Source organism: Ctenocephalides felis, unplaced genomic scaffold (genome assembly GCF_003426905.1).
Source record: "Ctenocephalides felis isolate EL2017-DRISC unplaced genomic scaffold, ASM342690v1 CF-g0.4_SCAFFOLD_01492, whole genome shotgun sequence".
Lineage (NCBI taxonomy): Eukaryota > Metazoa > Arthropoda > Insecta > Siphonaptera > Pulicidae > Ctenocephalides > Ctenocephalides felis.
In genome coordinates, this window is record NW_020537646.1 from 58,982,465 (window position 1) to 59,000,129 (window position 17,665).

The 17,665-nt window shown below is 33.7% G+C and overlaps 1 protein-coding gene across 1 annotated transcript; it reads left to right on the forward strand.

Annotated features, from left to right (window-relative positions):
* The first annotated feature begins 3,564 nt into the window (after positions 1–3,564).
* Positions 3,565–9,321, forward strand: LOC113371446. Its single transcript, XM_026612072.1, has one exon. It carries the CDS (start codon positions 3,565–3,567, stop codon positions 9,319–9,321), a length of 5,757 nt encoding a protein of 1,918 aa, XP_026467857.1.
* Positions 9,322–17,665: the final 8,344 nt, after the last annotated feature.

The window sequence follows — 17,665 nt, forward strand, 5'->3', positions numbered from 1 at the left end:
TACCGTTAATAAAAAAATAGTACAATAATGGGATTATTATATTTAGAAGGGTAATTTTGCAATTTATTGCACACACTTTACCTTTGAGGCTTAATAGTCATCAGAAGCCAAGTTTTTAAATTATATCAACCTGAACTGCGATATCGACGATGTTGACGTTAGACCGCTCGAAAGCCGGGTTACTAACTTTATCAACATAAAAAATGATTCGCGATTGCAGGGAATAAATATTAATTGAATTGAAAATAGTATCATCCTGAACTGCGATATCTACGATGTTGGCGTTAGACCGCTCGAAAGCCGGGTTACTAACTTTATCAACGTAAAAAAATTATCACTAACCTTACGAGTCTCCATTCGGGTTTTTCCTACCCTTATTAATTATTTATTTGTCAGATACCTATTGTTTCTTTTGAACAATTTAATATTAGGCTATCTGAAATGAAGGATTGTCACTATCGCCTGAAAAGTGGCACAATGGCTACACTAAATCCTTTAGGCATTTCGCCCTGATACTGGCATTTAAAGCCACATTAAAAATCGCGACGTTATGAAAGATCAACAGATGTAAATTTACTCTTGATAGGATACTCAAAGTCATTAACTAGAGTCACTAACTTTTCAATATTACTTTTTGAGTCTTTTATATTATTACTTGATGACTTTGTTACTAATCTTTACAATTATTTTACTTTGAAATATTTCTGTTATGAAATTCGGACCTGGCAATGCTCGTAATTGTTTTTGTTAAAAAAATGCTTAGTTAACAATATTTACTTGAACTTAACCTTGATGGTTACGTGAAGTCAACAAAATAATAGTGGTGTGAACAATAATCGAACTACCCATTGTTACAAAAATGTTACCCAAGTACAACCAAAATCCTAATACTTAAAAAAAAAAATTCAAATTGACAAAATATTATTATTAACTTCCCGAAGGAGAAGTTTATGTTTTCATCAAAAAATCCGATTTGCTAATTTTATGTTTTCTCGACGTTTCAAGCCATTCTGAATCGAATGAGACCAAATTTGGAAAAAGTATGTGTGTGTGTGTGTGTGTGTGTGTGTGTGTGAACAGATTTTTTGCCGTAAATCGACGTTTTCTCAAAAATGGCTGGACCGATTTCAAAAATTTAAAAGCCATTCGATGTATCTCGATGAGGACTAGCGTTTATCAATTTTGCGCGACGATCAGCCAAGCCGTTTCTTTGTAAATAGCAGAAAAGTGAAAAATTTTTCGTCCACGTTTTAGCCCACAGTTCTGAATCGATCTTGAAAATTCAAAAACCGTTCGAAAGATATTGATTGGGAATCGTGCTGATGAGTTGTTGGTAGTGATCGGCCGCGCCGTTTTCTTGTAATAAAGTGTTAAAAAAATTTTTTTCGGCGATTTTTATTATTATTTTTTTGACGGTAGATACCATAGTCTTCTAGATCATACTAAAATATTACGGCTCTACGACAATTAGTTTAGCTTTAAAAATTTGTCAAAGTTTGCAAAAATTGGTATCGTTTTTTTGGCATTTGTCAAAGTTAGACCTTTCATCGACGTTTTCTCAAAAATGCCTGAACCGATTTCAGAAATTTAAAAGCCATTTGATGTATCTCGATGAGGACTATCGTTTGTCAGTTTTGTGCGTCGATCTGCCAAGCCGTTTCTTTGTAATTTGAGAAAAAGTGTTAAACTTTTCGTCCACATTTAAGCTCATCCTACCGAACCGATTTTAAATAGTCAAAAACTGTTCGAAAGATATTAGTTGGGAATGGTACTGATTAGTTTTGGGTGAAAATCTACCGAGCCGTTTTCTTGTAATTAACTGTTGAAAAGAAAAGTTCATACGGATTTTTATGTAACTTTTTTCAATGATATATATCATGGTCTTATACAACTTATTGGAATATTACAACCTTACGACAAGTAGTTTAATCTTTAAAAATCATCAAAGTTTGAAAAATTCTAGCAACGTTTTTAAGCGTCTGTCAAAATTAGACATTTCATCGACGTTTCCTCATAAACTACAAAACTGATAAGAAAAATTTCAAATTTAGGCAGAAGCATAAAGAAACAAGTATAAATATATGGCAAACACGGCCGCTATGACATTACATCAATTAATTTAATAATTTAGTAATTTTTTCAGCATATCATAGATGTCGCCAACAACCGTAGCATGTAAATTAGCCATTAGGTTCAATTCTAGATGATTTATTAGAATATGTGATATAGAAAAGATATTCCTGATTAATTTGACTAAATGAAATGAGACAAAAAATATACGGGTATAAAATATGTTTTCAACAAAATCACAAATATGTTGTGAAAAATATATGAAGCTCAGTAGCCCCATCTGTTATATGCTGAAACCACTCATATAGTGTGAAACGGAATTGCTCTATTATTACTCTTCATGGGCAGTAATGTTAAAATTTTTTGTCCACGTTTCAGCTCACAACCCTGAATCCATTTTGGAAATTCAACAACCATTCTAAAGAACATGGTTACAAATCGTACGGATTAGTTTTCTGTAAAAATCGCTTTTTGTAATTTTCTGGTAAATATTACTGTTCATAGTAAATACTAAAAATATTACGATCCTATGATATGTCGTTTCATAATCAAACTTTGAAAAAATTATAAGTTTTCCTAAATCATTTTAAAGATATCATTTGGTAGTAGTGGTGATTAGTTTTTGAAGATTGAATCATCCGTTTCTTCGCAATAAAACGTTGATTTTTTTTTGCCTTTCTGGTGGTATTTAACAAGTCGATAGAGTTATTACCCTAAACGGACATCCTAAAATAGTGATGTCGTATGGAATTTAAAATATTAAACTTAGAGATATTTTTTGTCACGTGTTTTGTACTAATCACATTACCGTCGACGATAAAACAAAATACATCAAGTATCTGATATTATAGAATCAATATTAATTGAAAAATATTAGTGTTTACAAATTAGTGCCAAAACGTGTGAATATTTATAATTTGAGGTAAGATAAAATATATTCCGTTTGTAAGTTGTAACGTTCTTATACATAAGTAATAAAAGATATATATATTGTATATATATATATATATATATATATATATATATATATATATATATATATATATATGATTTTCTTAATGTGCATATAAATGCCTTTTTGTCAATCTCGTAAATATTTATATTTATATGAACAATTTTTTTAATAATAATATATAAAATATATTAATATATAATTAAAAAGATTATTTTACGGAATAATTAAATTTTATATATAAATATATTACTTAATTGTACAACATAAATGAATTACATAATGTATGAGTAATTAATTAAAATGGTTTTTGATAATTAGTGACTTTGTGATTTGACACTTGTCAAACTCATGAATATTTTTTTTATCTTTATTTTGATTTTTAAATAACTGGTCATTATTTAATATACAAATAAAAAGAGGTTAAATTGCATATGTCTTTATGCTTCGAACAGTATAATAATATATTTATATAATTCAATAAATATATTGGCAAATAACATGATAATGGTTTTAGATTTACTACTTTTGAAAATTGAAAAATGAATGTGAAACGTAAATCATTCAGAAGTAAAAATAAAAATAAAAAATGCATTTATAAGAATGCAAATGGAAAGGTGCACAAGAAAGCTAAAGACAAAGGTAAGCCATTGCTTAGGGTCAACGATGACCAAATACGCAGTTCGGACGCCCTTGACGTTAGGACGTCGAAGTTGACGGGTTCGCAGTGTTCGGCCACGGACCGACGTTTGACGAACAGGCGTTCGAAGCGAAATGAGTGCATGGCAACAAAGAGGAATAGCGAATGTGAATATAGGGAAGCGGAAAAGGAGAAAAACAGGAATCGCATGAAGAAATCGCGAGAAGACGCACGTTACAGGCGTAATGAAATCGCCAAAAGGAGACGACAAGAAAATGCGATGCGCGAACGACGAAAGAATCAACTACGGATGAATTTGATTCGCAAAAATAGTAATTACACAGCCAAAGAGAGTGTCGAAAATATTATGAGAAACAAAAATTTAAGGCAAAATTTCAAATACAGGTCAGGTGAAGCTGAAAAAAACGTATCGAGAAATATAAAATTAAGACATAACATCAAATACAAGACAGGCGAGGCTGCTAAAAACATTTCGAGAAATAAACATTTAAGGCAAAATATCAAATACAAAACCAATGAAGCCGCAACCAATATTTTGAGAAATCAAAATTTGAGAAAGAATATCATTTATAGATCTAATGAACAGAACAATAACGTTCTCCGAAAAAATAGTTTACGCAGCAATGCTACATATAAATGTCAAGAACGCCATAAAAACATCCGCCGAATGCGAAACATTCGCAAGTCTAACATCTATGCCGAAAATGAACGATTAGAGAATAAATGCAGAATGAGGCACAATAGGAATGACGCAACAAAATACCAGAAAGAGTTGCAAATTAATGCAGAAAGCCAAAGTAAGAACAGAGATGTTGATATTCTGAATTTTAGAAATAAAATTTATAGCGGCTTACAACAGGAATCTAAGCGAAATACATTGGCCAAATTGAAATTAAAATTTATTAAATTAAGGGAAGAAACGCCTTCTCATATATGTTGTTGCTGCGAAGGGCTGTTTTTTAAGCATTCAATATCAAAATTTCGCGAAGATACTGTTGTTAAAAAAATTCAAGAACTAAATGCACAAAATTCTCTAATTAATAATGCAATAGATGTGGATGAATTTATGTCGCGTATTGTCAATTTTAACTCTGGATGGATATGTTCCACGTGCGGTCTCCATGCATATCGTGGAGAAATTTATAAACTGGCAACAAGTAATGGACTGAAGTTTGAAAAGGTTCCCGAATATTTAGAACAATTGACAGATCTTGAGGAGCGCATGGTGTCGCCAGTTATAAATTTTATGCAGATCCGATCTCTGAAACCGTATGCCCTCAAACCACAACTTGGATTGAAAGGCAGCGTGGTCAACATACCCATCGAAGTGAATGAATGTTTAAAGGTTTTGCCCAGGAAATTTAGCGAAATGAAAACCATACAAGTGAAATTGAAGCGCCACCTAGATCATAAGAGCGATTACATGTTCGAGTCGGTTCGACCGAAATTCATTTGCAAAGCTATCAGATATTTAATTAACACGCCCTTGTATAAAAAGTATGAAATAACATTTGATGAAAAATATTTCGATAATTGCGAAAACTTAATGAATGAAGAAGTAAATTTTATAGTTGATAAGAGCGATGCAATTAACGATACTGTTTCTTTTTCAAATCAAGAGAACATCAACGAAAATTGCAATCTTGTGCCAAATATCAATGTCGATGCGCAGGCAGTTTTTGATTTGGATCAAATCAATAATGATGAAACTATGTTGATCGACAATAATGATATCACAGCGAAAGGACAAGCTGAAATGGTAAAAGTAATTGCGCCTGGCCAAAATAAATTACCTTTGCCATGGCACAAGATTGAAGATGTTGATGAACTTTGCTTCCCTAAAATTTTTGCAGGACATACTTTTTCACCAAATGTAAAATTATCATACAAGGACCGAACAAAATCTGAGATTCGACGACACGATCGTCGGTCATGCGTACCGACACGAATACTATTCATGGCAAAGAAGTTTATGGAAATTTCGTGCTCAGCAAATCTGAACATATGTCTGAGGCGCAGAAAAGGTAACGAAGCGAGTTTCACCGTTTCGGATGTACAGAATAGAAATTTCCTAAACAGCCTGATTGAATTCGATGACGGGTATCGTCTTTTGAAGAACTTCAGATCTTCACCAGCATTTTGGCAGGACAAGAAAAAGAAACTGTTAGCTATGATCAGACAGCTTGGCAGACCGACTCTATTCCTAACACTATCTGCAGCAGAGTCACATTGGCCTGAGCTATTGAAAACGCTCATGAAATATAGTAACTTTGATAGAAGTATATCAACACGGGACGCTTATTTATTGGATCAGAACATCAAGACCAACCTAATAAGGAATGATCCCGTCAGCTGCGCCAGATACTTTGATTTCAAAGTTAATAAACTGATGTGGTTACTTAGGCAAGGAGATAGTATTTTTGGCTGCCATAAGGTTGTAGACAGCTATGAGCGTGTTGAATTTCAGCAACGTGGGAGTCCTCACGAGCATATTCTTCTATGGCTACAGAATGCACCCAAATATCAGGCAGATTCTAATCAGAACAATAACTTTATAGACTTTATTGATAAATTCCTAACGTGCAAATATGATCCTGAGGACCCTTACGTGAAATTGCAAATGCATAGACATGGTCATACGTGTTATAAAGGACAAAAAGCAAAAACCTGCAGATTCAAAATACCGCATCCTGTAATGAGAAGCACTATGATATTGGAGCCACTGCAAGAAGGTGAAATATCCAAAAGGCCTTACAAGGAAATTGACAAACTGATGAACACCTTCTATGCGGAACGGAAATTTGTAAGCTTTGACGATGTTCTGCAGGAATTGGATATGTCTGAGGCAGAATATCTGTTGGCTATACGCAGTACGCTCAAACAAAGCCGATTATTTTTGAAGCGCTCCAGTATGGAAGTCGGCATTAACTCTTACAACCGCGATATTTTGCATTTGTTCGAATCGAACATAGATTTACAATTTATAATCGATGAGTATGGCGCGATAAGCTATGTTACGAATTACATCAGTAAAATCGAAGGAGGATTATCAAAGCTACTACGCGAGGCAGCCGCAGACTGTGATAACAACAATGTTAGCGTGAAAGATAAATTCCGTAAAATTACGAATTTATTCTTGAACCACAACTTGATGTCAGCGCAGGAAGCGGCCTATCATGTACTTTCTCTGTCACTGTCAAAACAAAGCAGAAAAACAATATTCATCAACACCAGTCCTTCAAAGGAGCGCGTTCACATGCTGAAATCGAGCAACTGTTTAGAAAAGTTGAATGAAGATTCAACAGAGATCTTTATGGCGGACATATTTGATAGATACACCAAACGGCCAAAACACCTCGAATATATATGTTTAGCAGATTTTGCTGCGAACTACGAAGTACGCAAACTGCATAAAGCGTTCGACGAGGACAAAGGCAGTGAGGAACAAAATGAAGATAATGCAAGGCGGGGCAAATCTGCTATAATCAGATATGTTCGATACAGGGCCGATCAAGATGCTGCTAATTATTATAGAGAGAAACTTCTCCTGTTCAAGCCATGGAGGAATGAACAGACAGAAGTGGAAAATGTTGACTTTCAGACACAATACAATCGTTTCAAAAACATCATTGAGGACAATCAGGCAAAATTCTCAATTATCAGCGATGACTGCATCGATCAAATCATGCAATTGGTTGACAATGAACTTTATGCCAATCCTGACAATGATGATGCAGCGGATATGCCAGAGGGTTTTGACGTTGATATATTTCAACAAGGCGGTGTCAAAAACGATGGTGTTAGTAAAACCAAAACGCCTGTCATTAAAAGTAGATACACATGCCCAACGAGAATTTCACAAGAGGAACTGTACAAATTAATGATTTGTTTGAACGCAAAGCAAAAAGAATTTGTACTGCATATCCTTCACTGTTACAAGTTGGGCAAGTTGCCATTTCAAATATTCCTAAGTGGATCAGCCGGCGTTGGCAAAAGCACGGTTATTGAGGCAATTTATCAGCTAATTACCAACTATTTCGATAGTTTGCCAGGAGGTGATATGGACAAAATAGTTGTTCTATTATGCGCTCCCTCCGGAAAAGCAGCCTTCCTAATCAATGGTATGACGCTTCATTCCGCATTTGTTTTGCCCACCAAGCAATTTGGCGTTAACTTAGTCCAGCTTTCTAGCGACTTAGTCAACACAGTTCGAGAGAAATTATCGAAAGTTCAGCTCGTGATTATCGATGAAATTTCTATGGTAGGCAGTGCCACGTTGAGCCGAATTGACACACGTCTCCGGCAAATCAAAGGCGTAAATGAACCATTTGGAGGCGTTTCAATATTGGCGGTGGGAGACTTGAACCAGTTGCCGCCTGTGAAAGATAGGCCGGTGTATCAAGTTTCTCGTCACAACGAGATGGAAGCATTTTTTGACGTCAATCCACTCTGGAATGAATTCCACTTCTATGAACTAACTGAAGTAATGAGGCAAAGAGATGATTTGTTGTTTATTAATGCTCTAAATAATCTCGCTAATGACGCATTGACCAATGAAGATCTGGCATTGATAAAGGAACGAGAGGTGAAACCGGATGATGTTCCTGAATATGCTATCAGATTGTACGGAACGAACAAAAATGTAAGCATGTACAATGAGATGAAAATTGAAAGTAACACCAATGTATTAATTGTGTCAGAAGCTGAAAATTCATTTTCGAACAATTCAGCCGAACATCTAAAGCAATCTATGAATAAACTGTTGCGAACTAGAGCTGGTGATGATTTCAGACTAGAAAATAAAATAAATTTCAAGATCAGCATAAAATACATGATTAATTACAACATAGATATCGAGGATGGACTTGTCAATGGAGCGTGCGGGATTTTGAGACTGGTGACTTTCAATGGACAAACTAATAAACCCGAAATCGTTTGGCTCGACTTTCAGATGCAACGGGTAGGAAAAAAGGCAAGATTATGTCATTACGAATACATGATAGAACATCAAATAAATACCAATTGGACACCGATTAAAAGAATGGCCATCAAGACGAATGCCGGCGATGATGAAAAATATCATGTTATTCGTAATCAATTCCCATTAGTACCTGCAGAGGCTATGACAATTCATAAAGCCCAAGGTCAAACTTATGACGCGATATGTCTAGATTTCACTAAAAAAGAGCGAAGAGATAAGTCGATGCTTTACGTTGCTTTGAGTCGAGTGAAAAAATTGAGCGGTTTATATATATTGGGCAGTTTTGATACACAACCATCTACAAGCGCAAATGATGTTACCATGAAACGTTCATTGGTCGAAATAAATCGCCTACGCGCAACCAAAACATTAAACTTATCTTATAATATATTAAAAGACGTAACATCTCCGGTATTGATATATCAGAATGTTGGTACACTAAAAAACAAAATGTCTCATATAAATGCTGATCGGTGGTTTCGCAGAGGCGATATTGTTACATTAAGCGAAACGCTAACGAAAGCTTCTGACAAAGTGGACATTGATGACACAACATTTAGAGTAGTCTACCGATCAAATTACAATCGAAATGGACGTGGTTTATTATGTTACGCCAAAAAAAATATGAAAATCACAAATGTCATTAATTATCAATGAATCAATAGCCTCTAAAATGTACTTCGTCTCCAAGGTCGACCAAGGACCAAGAAATTCTTGACTTCAGTCAAGTTATAATAATTATCATCGTAATTATCAATGAATCAATAGCCTCTAAAATGTACTTCGTCTCCAAGGTCGTGAATTAAGGACCAAGAAATTCTTGACTTCAGTCAGTTATAATAATTATCATCGTAATTATCAATGAATCAATAGCCTCTAAAATGTACTTCATCTCCAAGGTCGACCAAGGACCAAGAAATTCTTGACTTCAGTCAAGTTATAATAATTATCATCGTAATTATCAATAATTATCATCGTAATTATCAATGAATCAATAGCCTCTAAAATGTACTTCGTCTCCAAGGTCGTGAATTAAGGACCAAGAAATTCTTGACTTCAGTCAAGTTATAATAATTATCATCGTAATTATCAATAATTATCATCGTAATTATCAATGAATCAATAGCCTTTAAAATGTACTTCGTCTCCAAGGTCGTGAATTAAGGACCAAGAAATTCTTTACTTCAGTCAGTTATAGTAATTATCATCGTAATTATCATTGAATCTACAGCCTCTAAAATGTACTTCGTCTCCAAGGTCGACCAAGGACCAAGAAATTCTTTACTTCAGTCAAGTTATAATAATTATCATCGTAATTATCAATGAATCAATAGCCTCTAAAATGTACTTCGTCTCCAAGGTCGTGAATTAAGGACCAAGAAATTCTTGACTTCAGTCAAGTTATAATAATTATCATCGTAATTATCAATGAATCAATAGCCTCTAAAATGTACTTCGTCTCCAAGGTCGACCAAGGACCAAGAAATTCTTGACTTCAGTCAAGTTATAATAATTATCATCGTAATTATCAATAATTATCATCGTAATTATCAATGAATCAATAGCCTCTAAAATGTACTTCGTCTCCAAGGTCGTGAATTAAGGACCAAGAAATTCTTGACTTCAGTCAAGTTATAATAATTATCATCGTAATTATCAATAATCATCATCGTAATTATCAATGAATCAATAGCCTCTAAAATGTACTTCGTCTCCAAGGTCGTGAATTAAGGACCAAGAAATTCTTGACTTCAGTCAAGTTATAATAATTATCATCGTAATTATCAATAATTATCATCGTAATTATCAATGAATCAATAGCCTTTAAAATGTACTTCGTCTCCAAGGTCGTGAATTAAGGACCAAGAAATTCTTTACTTCAGTCAGTTATAATAATTATCATCGTAATTATCAATGAATCAATAGCCTCTAAAATGTACTTCATCTCCAAGGTCGACCAAGGACCAAGAAATTCTTGACTTCAGTCAAGTTATAATAATTATCATCGTAATTATCAATAATTATCATCGTAATTATCAATGAATCAATAGCCTCTAAAATGTACTTCGTCTCCAAGGTCGTGAATTAAGGACCAAGAAATTCTTGACTTCAGTCAAGTTATAATAATTATCATCGTAATTATCAATAATTATCAATGAATCAATAGCCTTTAAAATGTACTTCGTCTCCAAGGTCGTGAATTAAGGACCAAGAAATTCTTTACATCAGTCAGTTATAATAATTATCATCGTAATTATCAATGAATCAATAGCCTCTAAAATGTACTTCATCTCCAAGGTCGACCAAGGACCAAGAAATTCTTGACTTCAGTCAAGTTATAATAATTATCATCGTAATTATCAATAATTATCATCGTAATTATCAATGAATCAATAGCCTCTAAAATGTACTTCGTCTCCAAGGTCGTGAATTAAGGACCAAGAAATTCTTGACTTCAGTCAAGTTATAATAATTATCATCGTAATTATCAATAATTATCATCGTAATTATCAATGAATCAATAGCCTTTAAAATGTACTTCGTCTCCAAGGTCGTGAATTAAGGACCAAGAAATTCTTTACTTCAGTCAGTTATAATAATTATCATCGTAATTATCATTGAATCAACAGCCTCTAAAATGTACTTCGTCTCCAAGGTCGACCAAGGACCAAGAAATTCTTTACTTCAGTCAAGTTATAATAATTATCATCGTAATTATCAATGAATCAATAGCCTTTAAAATGTACTTCGTCTCCAAGGTCGACCAAGGACCAAGAAATTTTTTACTTCAGTCAAGTTATAATAATTATCATCGTAATTATCAATGAATCAATAGCCTCTAAAATGTACTTCGTCTCCAAGGTCGTGAATTAAGGACCAAGAAATTCTTGACTTCAGTCAAGTTATAATAATTATCATCGTAATTATCAATGAATCAATAGCCTCTAAAATGTACTTCGTCTCCAAGGTCGACCAAGGACCAAGAAATTCTTGACTTCAGTCAAGTTATAATAATTATCATCGTAATTATCAATAATTATCATCGTAATTATCAATGAATCAATAGCCTTTAAAATGTACTTCGTCTCCAAGGTCGTGAATTAAGGACCAAGAAATTCTTTACTTCAGTCAGTTATAATAATTATCATCGTAATTATCATTGAATCAACAGCCTCTAAAATGTACTTCGTCTCCAAGGTCGACCAAGGACCAAGAAATTCTTTACTTCAGTCAAGTTATAATAATTATCATCGTAATTATCAATGAATCAATAGCCTTTAAAATGTACTTCGTCTCCAAGGTCGACCAAGGACCAAGAAATTTTTTACTTCAGTCAAGTTATAATAATTATCATCGTAATTATCAATGAATCAATAGCCTCTAAAATGTACTTCGTCTCCAAGGTCGTGAATTAAGGACCAAGAAATTCTTGACTTCAGTCAAGTTATAATAATTATCATCGTAATTATCAATGAATCAATAGCCTCTAAAATGTACTTCGTCTCCAAGGTCGACCAAGGACCAAGAAATTCTTGACTTCAGTCAAGTTATAATAATTATCATCGTAATTATCAATAATTATCATCGTAATTATCAATGAATCAATAGCCTCTAAAATGTACTTCGTCTCCAAGGTCGTGAATTAAGGACCAAGAAATTCTTGACTTCAGTCAAGTTATAATAATTATCATCGTAATTATCAATAATTATCATCGTAATTATCAATGAATCAATAGCCTCTAAAATGTACTTCGTCTCCAAGGTCGTGAATTAAGGACCAAGAAATTCTTGACTTCAGTCAAGTTATAATAATTATCATCGTAATTATCAATAATTATCATCGTAATTATCAATGAATCAATAGCCTCTAAAATGTACTTCGTCTCCAAGGTCGTGAATTAAGGACCAAGAAATTCTTGACTTCAGTCAAGTTATAATAATTATCATCGTAATTATCAATAATTATCATCGTAATTATCAATGAATCAATAGCCTCTAAAATGTACTTCGTCTCCAAGGTCGTGAATTAAGGACCAAGAAATTCTTGACTTCAGTCAAGTTATAATAATTATCATCGTAATTATCAATAATTATCATCGTAATTATCAATGAATCAATAGCCTCTAAAATGTACTTCGTCTCCAAGGTCGTGAATTAAGGACCAAGAAATTCTTGACTTCAGTCAAGTTATAATAATTATCATCGTAATTATCAATAATTATCATCGTAATTATCAATGAATCAATAGCCTTTAAAATGTACTTCGTCTCCAAGGTCGTGAATTAAGGACCAAGAAATTCTTTACTTCAGTCAGTTATAATAATTATCATCGTAATTATCAATGAATCAATAGCCTTTAAAATGTACTTCGTCTCCAAGGTCGTGAATTAAGGACCAAGAAATTCTTTACTTCAGTCAAGTTATAATAATTATCATCGTAATTATCAATGAATCAATAGCCTCTAAAATGTACTTCGTCTCCAAGGTCGTGAATTAAGGACCAAGAAATTCTTGACTTCAGTCAAGTTATAATAATTATCATCGTAATTATCAATAATTATCATCGTAATTATCAATGAATCAACAGCCTCTAAAATGTACTTTGTCTCCAAGGTCGACCAAGGACCAAGAAATTCTTTACTTCAGTCAAGTTATAATAATTATCATCGTAATTATCAATGAATCAATAGCCTCTAAAATGTACTTCGTCTCCAAGGTCGTGAATTAAGGACCAAGAAATTCTTGACTTCAGTCAAGTTATAATAATTATCATCGTAATTATCATTGAATCAACAGCCTCTAAAATGTACTTTGTCTCCAAGGTCGACCAAGGACCAAGAAATTCTTTACTTCAGTCAAGTTATAATAATTATCATCGTAATTATCAATGAATCAATAGCCTCTAAAATGTACTTCGTCTCCAAGGTCGTGAATTAAGGACCAAGAAATTCTTGACTTCAGTCAAGTTATAATAATTATCATCGTAATTATCAATGAATCAACAGCCTCTAAAATGTACTTTGTCTCCAAGGTCGACCAAGGACCAAGAAATTCTTTACTTCAGTCAAGTTATAATAATTATCATCGTAATTATCAATGAATCAATAGCCTCTAAAATGTACTTCGTCTCCAAGGTCGTGAATTAAGGACCAAGAAATTCTTGACTTCAGTCAAGTTATAATAATTATCATCGTAATTATCAATAATTATCATCGTAATTATCATTGAATCAATAGCCTTTAAAATGTACTTCGTCTCCAAGGTCGTGAATTAAGGACCAAGAAATTCTTTACTTCAGTCAGTTATAATAATTATCATCGTAATTATCATTGAATCAACAGCCTCTAAAATGTACTTCGTCTCCAAGGTCGACCAAGGACCAAGAAATTCTTTACTTCAGTCAAGTTATAATAATTATCATCGTAATTATCAATGAATCAATAGCCTTTAAAATGTACTTCGTCTCCAAGGTCGTGAAATAAGGACCAAGAAATTCTTTACTTCAGTCAGTTATAATAATTATCATCGTAATTATCATTGAATCAACAGCCTCTAAAATGTACTTCGTCTCCAAGGTCGACCAAGGACCAAGAAATTCTTTACTTCAGTCAAGTTATAATAATTATCATCGTAATTATCATTGAATCAATAGCCTTTAAAATGTACTTCGTCTCCAAGGTCGTGAATTGACCAAGAAATTCTTTACTTCAGTCAAGTTATAATAATTATCATAGTTTTCTACAATTTGAAAATACATTGAAGTCACTGCATCGCAAATATACATCGTCCCATCCTCATCATACGCATCAGACGCATTCTATTATAGCAATTTTATTATTAAATCTCATTTGTTGCACTGAAAGCATTTTCAGAATCGTTAATATAACATTCGTTTAGTTATTATTATTTTGGCATATATCATTTATTTTGTTTTTGTGATAGCAATCTTATGACAGCTTCTGTAATAATTCGACATAATCTAAATATTGTAGAAGATCGGATAAATAGTTAAAAATTTGGTGTCGTTGATGACAATTAACATCTATTCATCCAATCTTCCCCAATACTCGGAATAAGATTTTCCGCTAGGCTCCACCATATCTCAACTACCACCGTCAGTTTAATCCGAAAATCCTTTGTCCATTGTATTTGTTATGATCAGAGACGCAATTTAATCCTTACAACCAACCAACGTGTACTAGCGTATTAGTTAAATATGTATGACTTCATGTGCCTACTATTTTTTTACATTGTTCGTTGCGAATGCGTCGATACAATTTTGTCACAATGAGAACCACTTATGTATTCAGATTATTATATTAAAAAAAATAAAAAAAATAAAAAATGTTTTTTTTATTTATAATCAATGATACTGATAAATATAAATTTCGTAATAATAATATTGTGAAACGCAAATCAAGTTGCTTTTTTTAAAGTTTATAAAATAAAAAATTATTGTGGAACACAGATAAAATTGCTTATTGGATTATTATAAAGTCGGATTGATTTATTATATTATTTACACATTTCGGGAAGTTCATGCAACTTGCCTTAAGGCTAAATGCACCTTCAACTAGTTTATATTCTAATTGACAAACAAAATCTAAAAAAAAAATGAAGACTATGATGTTCTGGTCTGGATGTGTAGTTTTGCCAAAAGAAGGATTGGTTTTTCTTACTTGGGGAGTGAGCCATAATCGAGAAGTCTGCGTCGATTTGGGGAGATCGGTAATGCTGCCACCTTTGGTGCCTTTCGTGCTAGTCCTGGTCTTGCTGCTTGCTGGATACTCCGTTTTAGTTTAATTACTCTGCAGCCTCTGGGTGCGAAGAAAACCGGATCCAGAATTCACCAAGCACAATTCACAAAACTAACACTTCACTACAAGGAAATCCACCGCTTGACACCATGAAATGAGGTGTTGGTGTGGGGTTTAGGTATGGGTTGGAGGTCCGTTTGTTGAAAGATCCACAGTCCTGGATATTGGTTACTGTAGTAGCTTCTTTATACGATATGGTAATAATGTCCGTCCAACCTTTCCTGATGCCTTGGGTCGAGCAGTAGGTATAATGTTTGATCGACTGGTTTGATGAGAGTTCTCTTCAGAATAATGGGTACTTTCAATAAGGTATTTGCTGGAAGAGACAAACTTCTGGTTTCCAATAAAAATCCACTTGTAATATTTTACACTGTATTTATTTCTTTTAATTCACAAACATAATCTCCACTTAAGATATCTAAGACTACTCTTAAGACATAATCAATCGGCTAGACTTTCGCCTAAGACATCACTGGTCTAGGCTCTTGGCTAAGACATCACTAGTTTATACAAATAATTTTGACTCATTATATATTGTATTGGACGTGACAAATTTGGGATGGCGTGCTTCCGCGTTCATGCGAAGATCTTGGACTTTAATTAACATTGAAGAATAAGTTCATATTTTTATTAAAAGCACGTATGATCATGTTATTACAGAACAGGATATATAAACAAAAAATCATCAATCTAAAATCATACAAATCAATCAATCAAACAATACGTAATCAAAAACAGTATTAAAATTATTGTAAATACACTTATAACTTATTATTAATATAAAATAAATATATACGGTTATAATAAAAGTATTTTACAATTGGTCCTTCAAAAAAGCAATCAATCACAACATCCTAAAAAACAACTATTGTTGTATTTACTCCTCGCTTCGATCCGTTTAGTACGGTTGCTCGAGCTTGAATGTACTGATTCTCTTCTTAATATGTAAAAACAAACACTTATTAAAATTTTTCGATTTTATTTTAAATTATAACTTACATAATTAAGTTTTGATATTTTAGTCTGTACTTGTTAACGGTTCAATCATCACTAACTGCCGCTCGAAAATAATCAGTTTTAACTGATTCGACCTTTATTGTCAGATAAGAGTCTGTGGGGTGGTCCCACATATAAAAATCAAGACACTATAAATGAAAAATAAAGTTTATTACAAAATTATAATAATTTACAAAATCTTCTTGGTTGAATTCGGGTATTCTTGGTATTCCTCGGTTGGACTCCGTAGTTTTCCTAGGTGTTGCCTGCTCGACCAGTAGAAGAGAAAAGAGATCGAGGACGGTAGCTGCTTTGGTTATATACCTGGTAGCCTGACCCCCTCCACACATTAGGGTCCCTAATAGTGTGGAGGCTAGTGTAGCTCTTTACTACTATTTTCAATAGTAGGAGAGCTAGTGTCGCTGCAATACCCCCCTGGCGAGTCAATAAAATTGTATTAATTTTATTGGATGCGAGGACGAACTACCCGTCCAAACCGTGTTCTATATTGATTGGAGGTATGTTGTGTAGCGCTGGATGGAGTTGGACTCGTACTTTGGTCGTCTTCTGTGGTGAAAGCGGGCTTGACACGATCGATGGATACTCTTACATTGCGTTCTCCAATTTTAATTTTCAATGTTTTGGAGTTTCGATCTATGACTTCATACGGACCTCTGTATGGACAAGAAAGCGCTGGTCGCAGAGCGTCTTCCCTAAGGAATACAAATTTTGCATTACTTAGTTCTTTATGTACAAAAGTCCTTTTCGATCCATGTGCAGATGTAGGAGTTGGATGTATTGTTTCGAAATGTCGATGTAGATTTCTCAAGAAATCGCTTGTTGGTATCTCCTTGCGTGTGCTGATTAAAAATTCGCCAGGTAGACGAAGCGGCTCTCCATATACTAATTCGGCGCTGCTGCTTTTAATGTCTTCTTTAACAGAAGCTCGAATTCCTAATAAAATAATTGGTAGAGAATCCATCCATGACGGGTCTGCATGGCACATGAGGGCTGTTTTCAGTGGCCTGTGAGCATTTTCAATCAATCCATTCGATTGCGGGTGATATGCTGTAGTAGGAATGTGGGAAATTCCTAGTAGTTTGGTTACTCCTTGAAAAACAGCTGAACAGAATTGCCGTCCTTGGTCGCTAGTTACTTGAGAAGGAACACCAAAGCGTGAAATCCAA

Bases quoted from the DNA above. Each gene is read 5' to 3' on its own strand.
- LOC113371446 (XM_026612072.1), top strand. From the start codon at position 3,565: ATGAATGTGAAACGTAAATCATTCAGAAGTAAAAATAAAAATAAAAAA.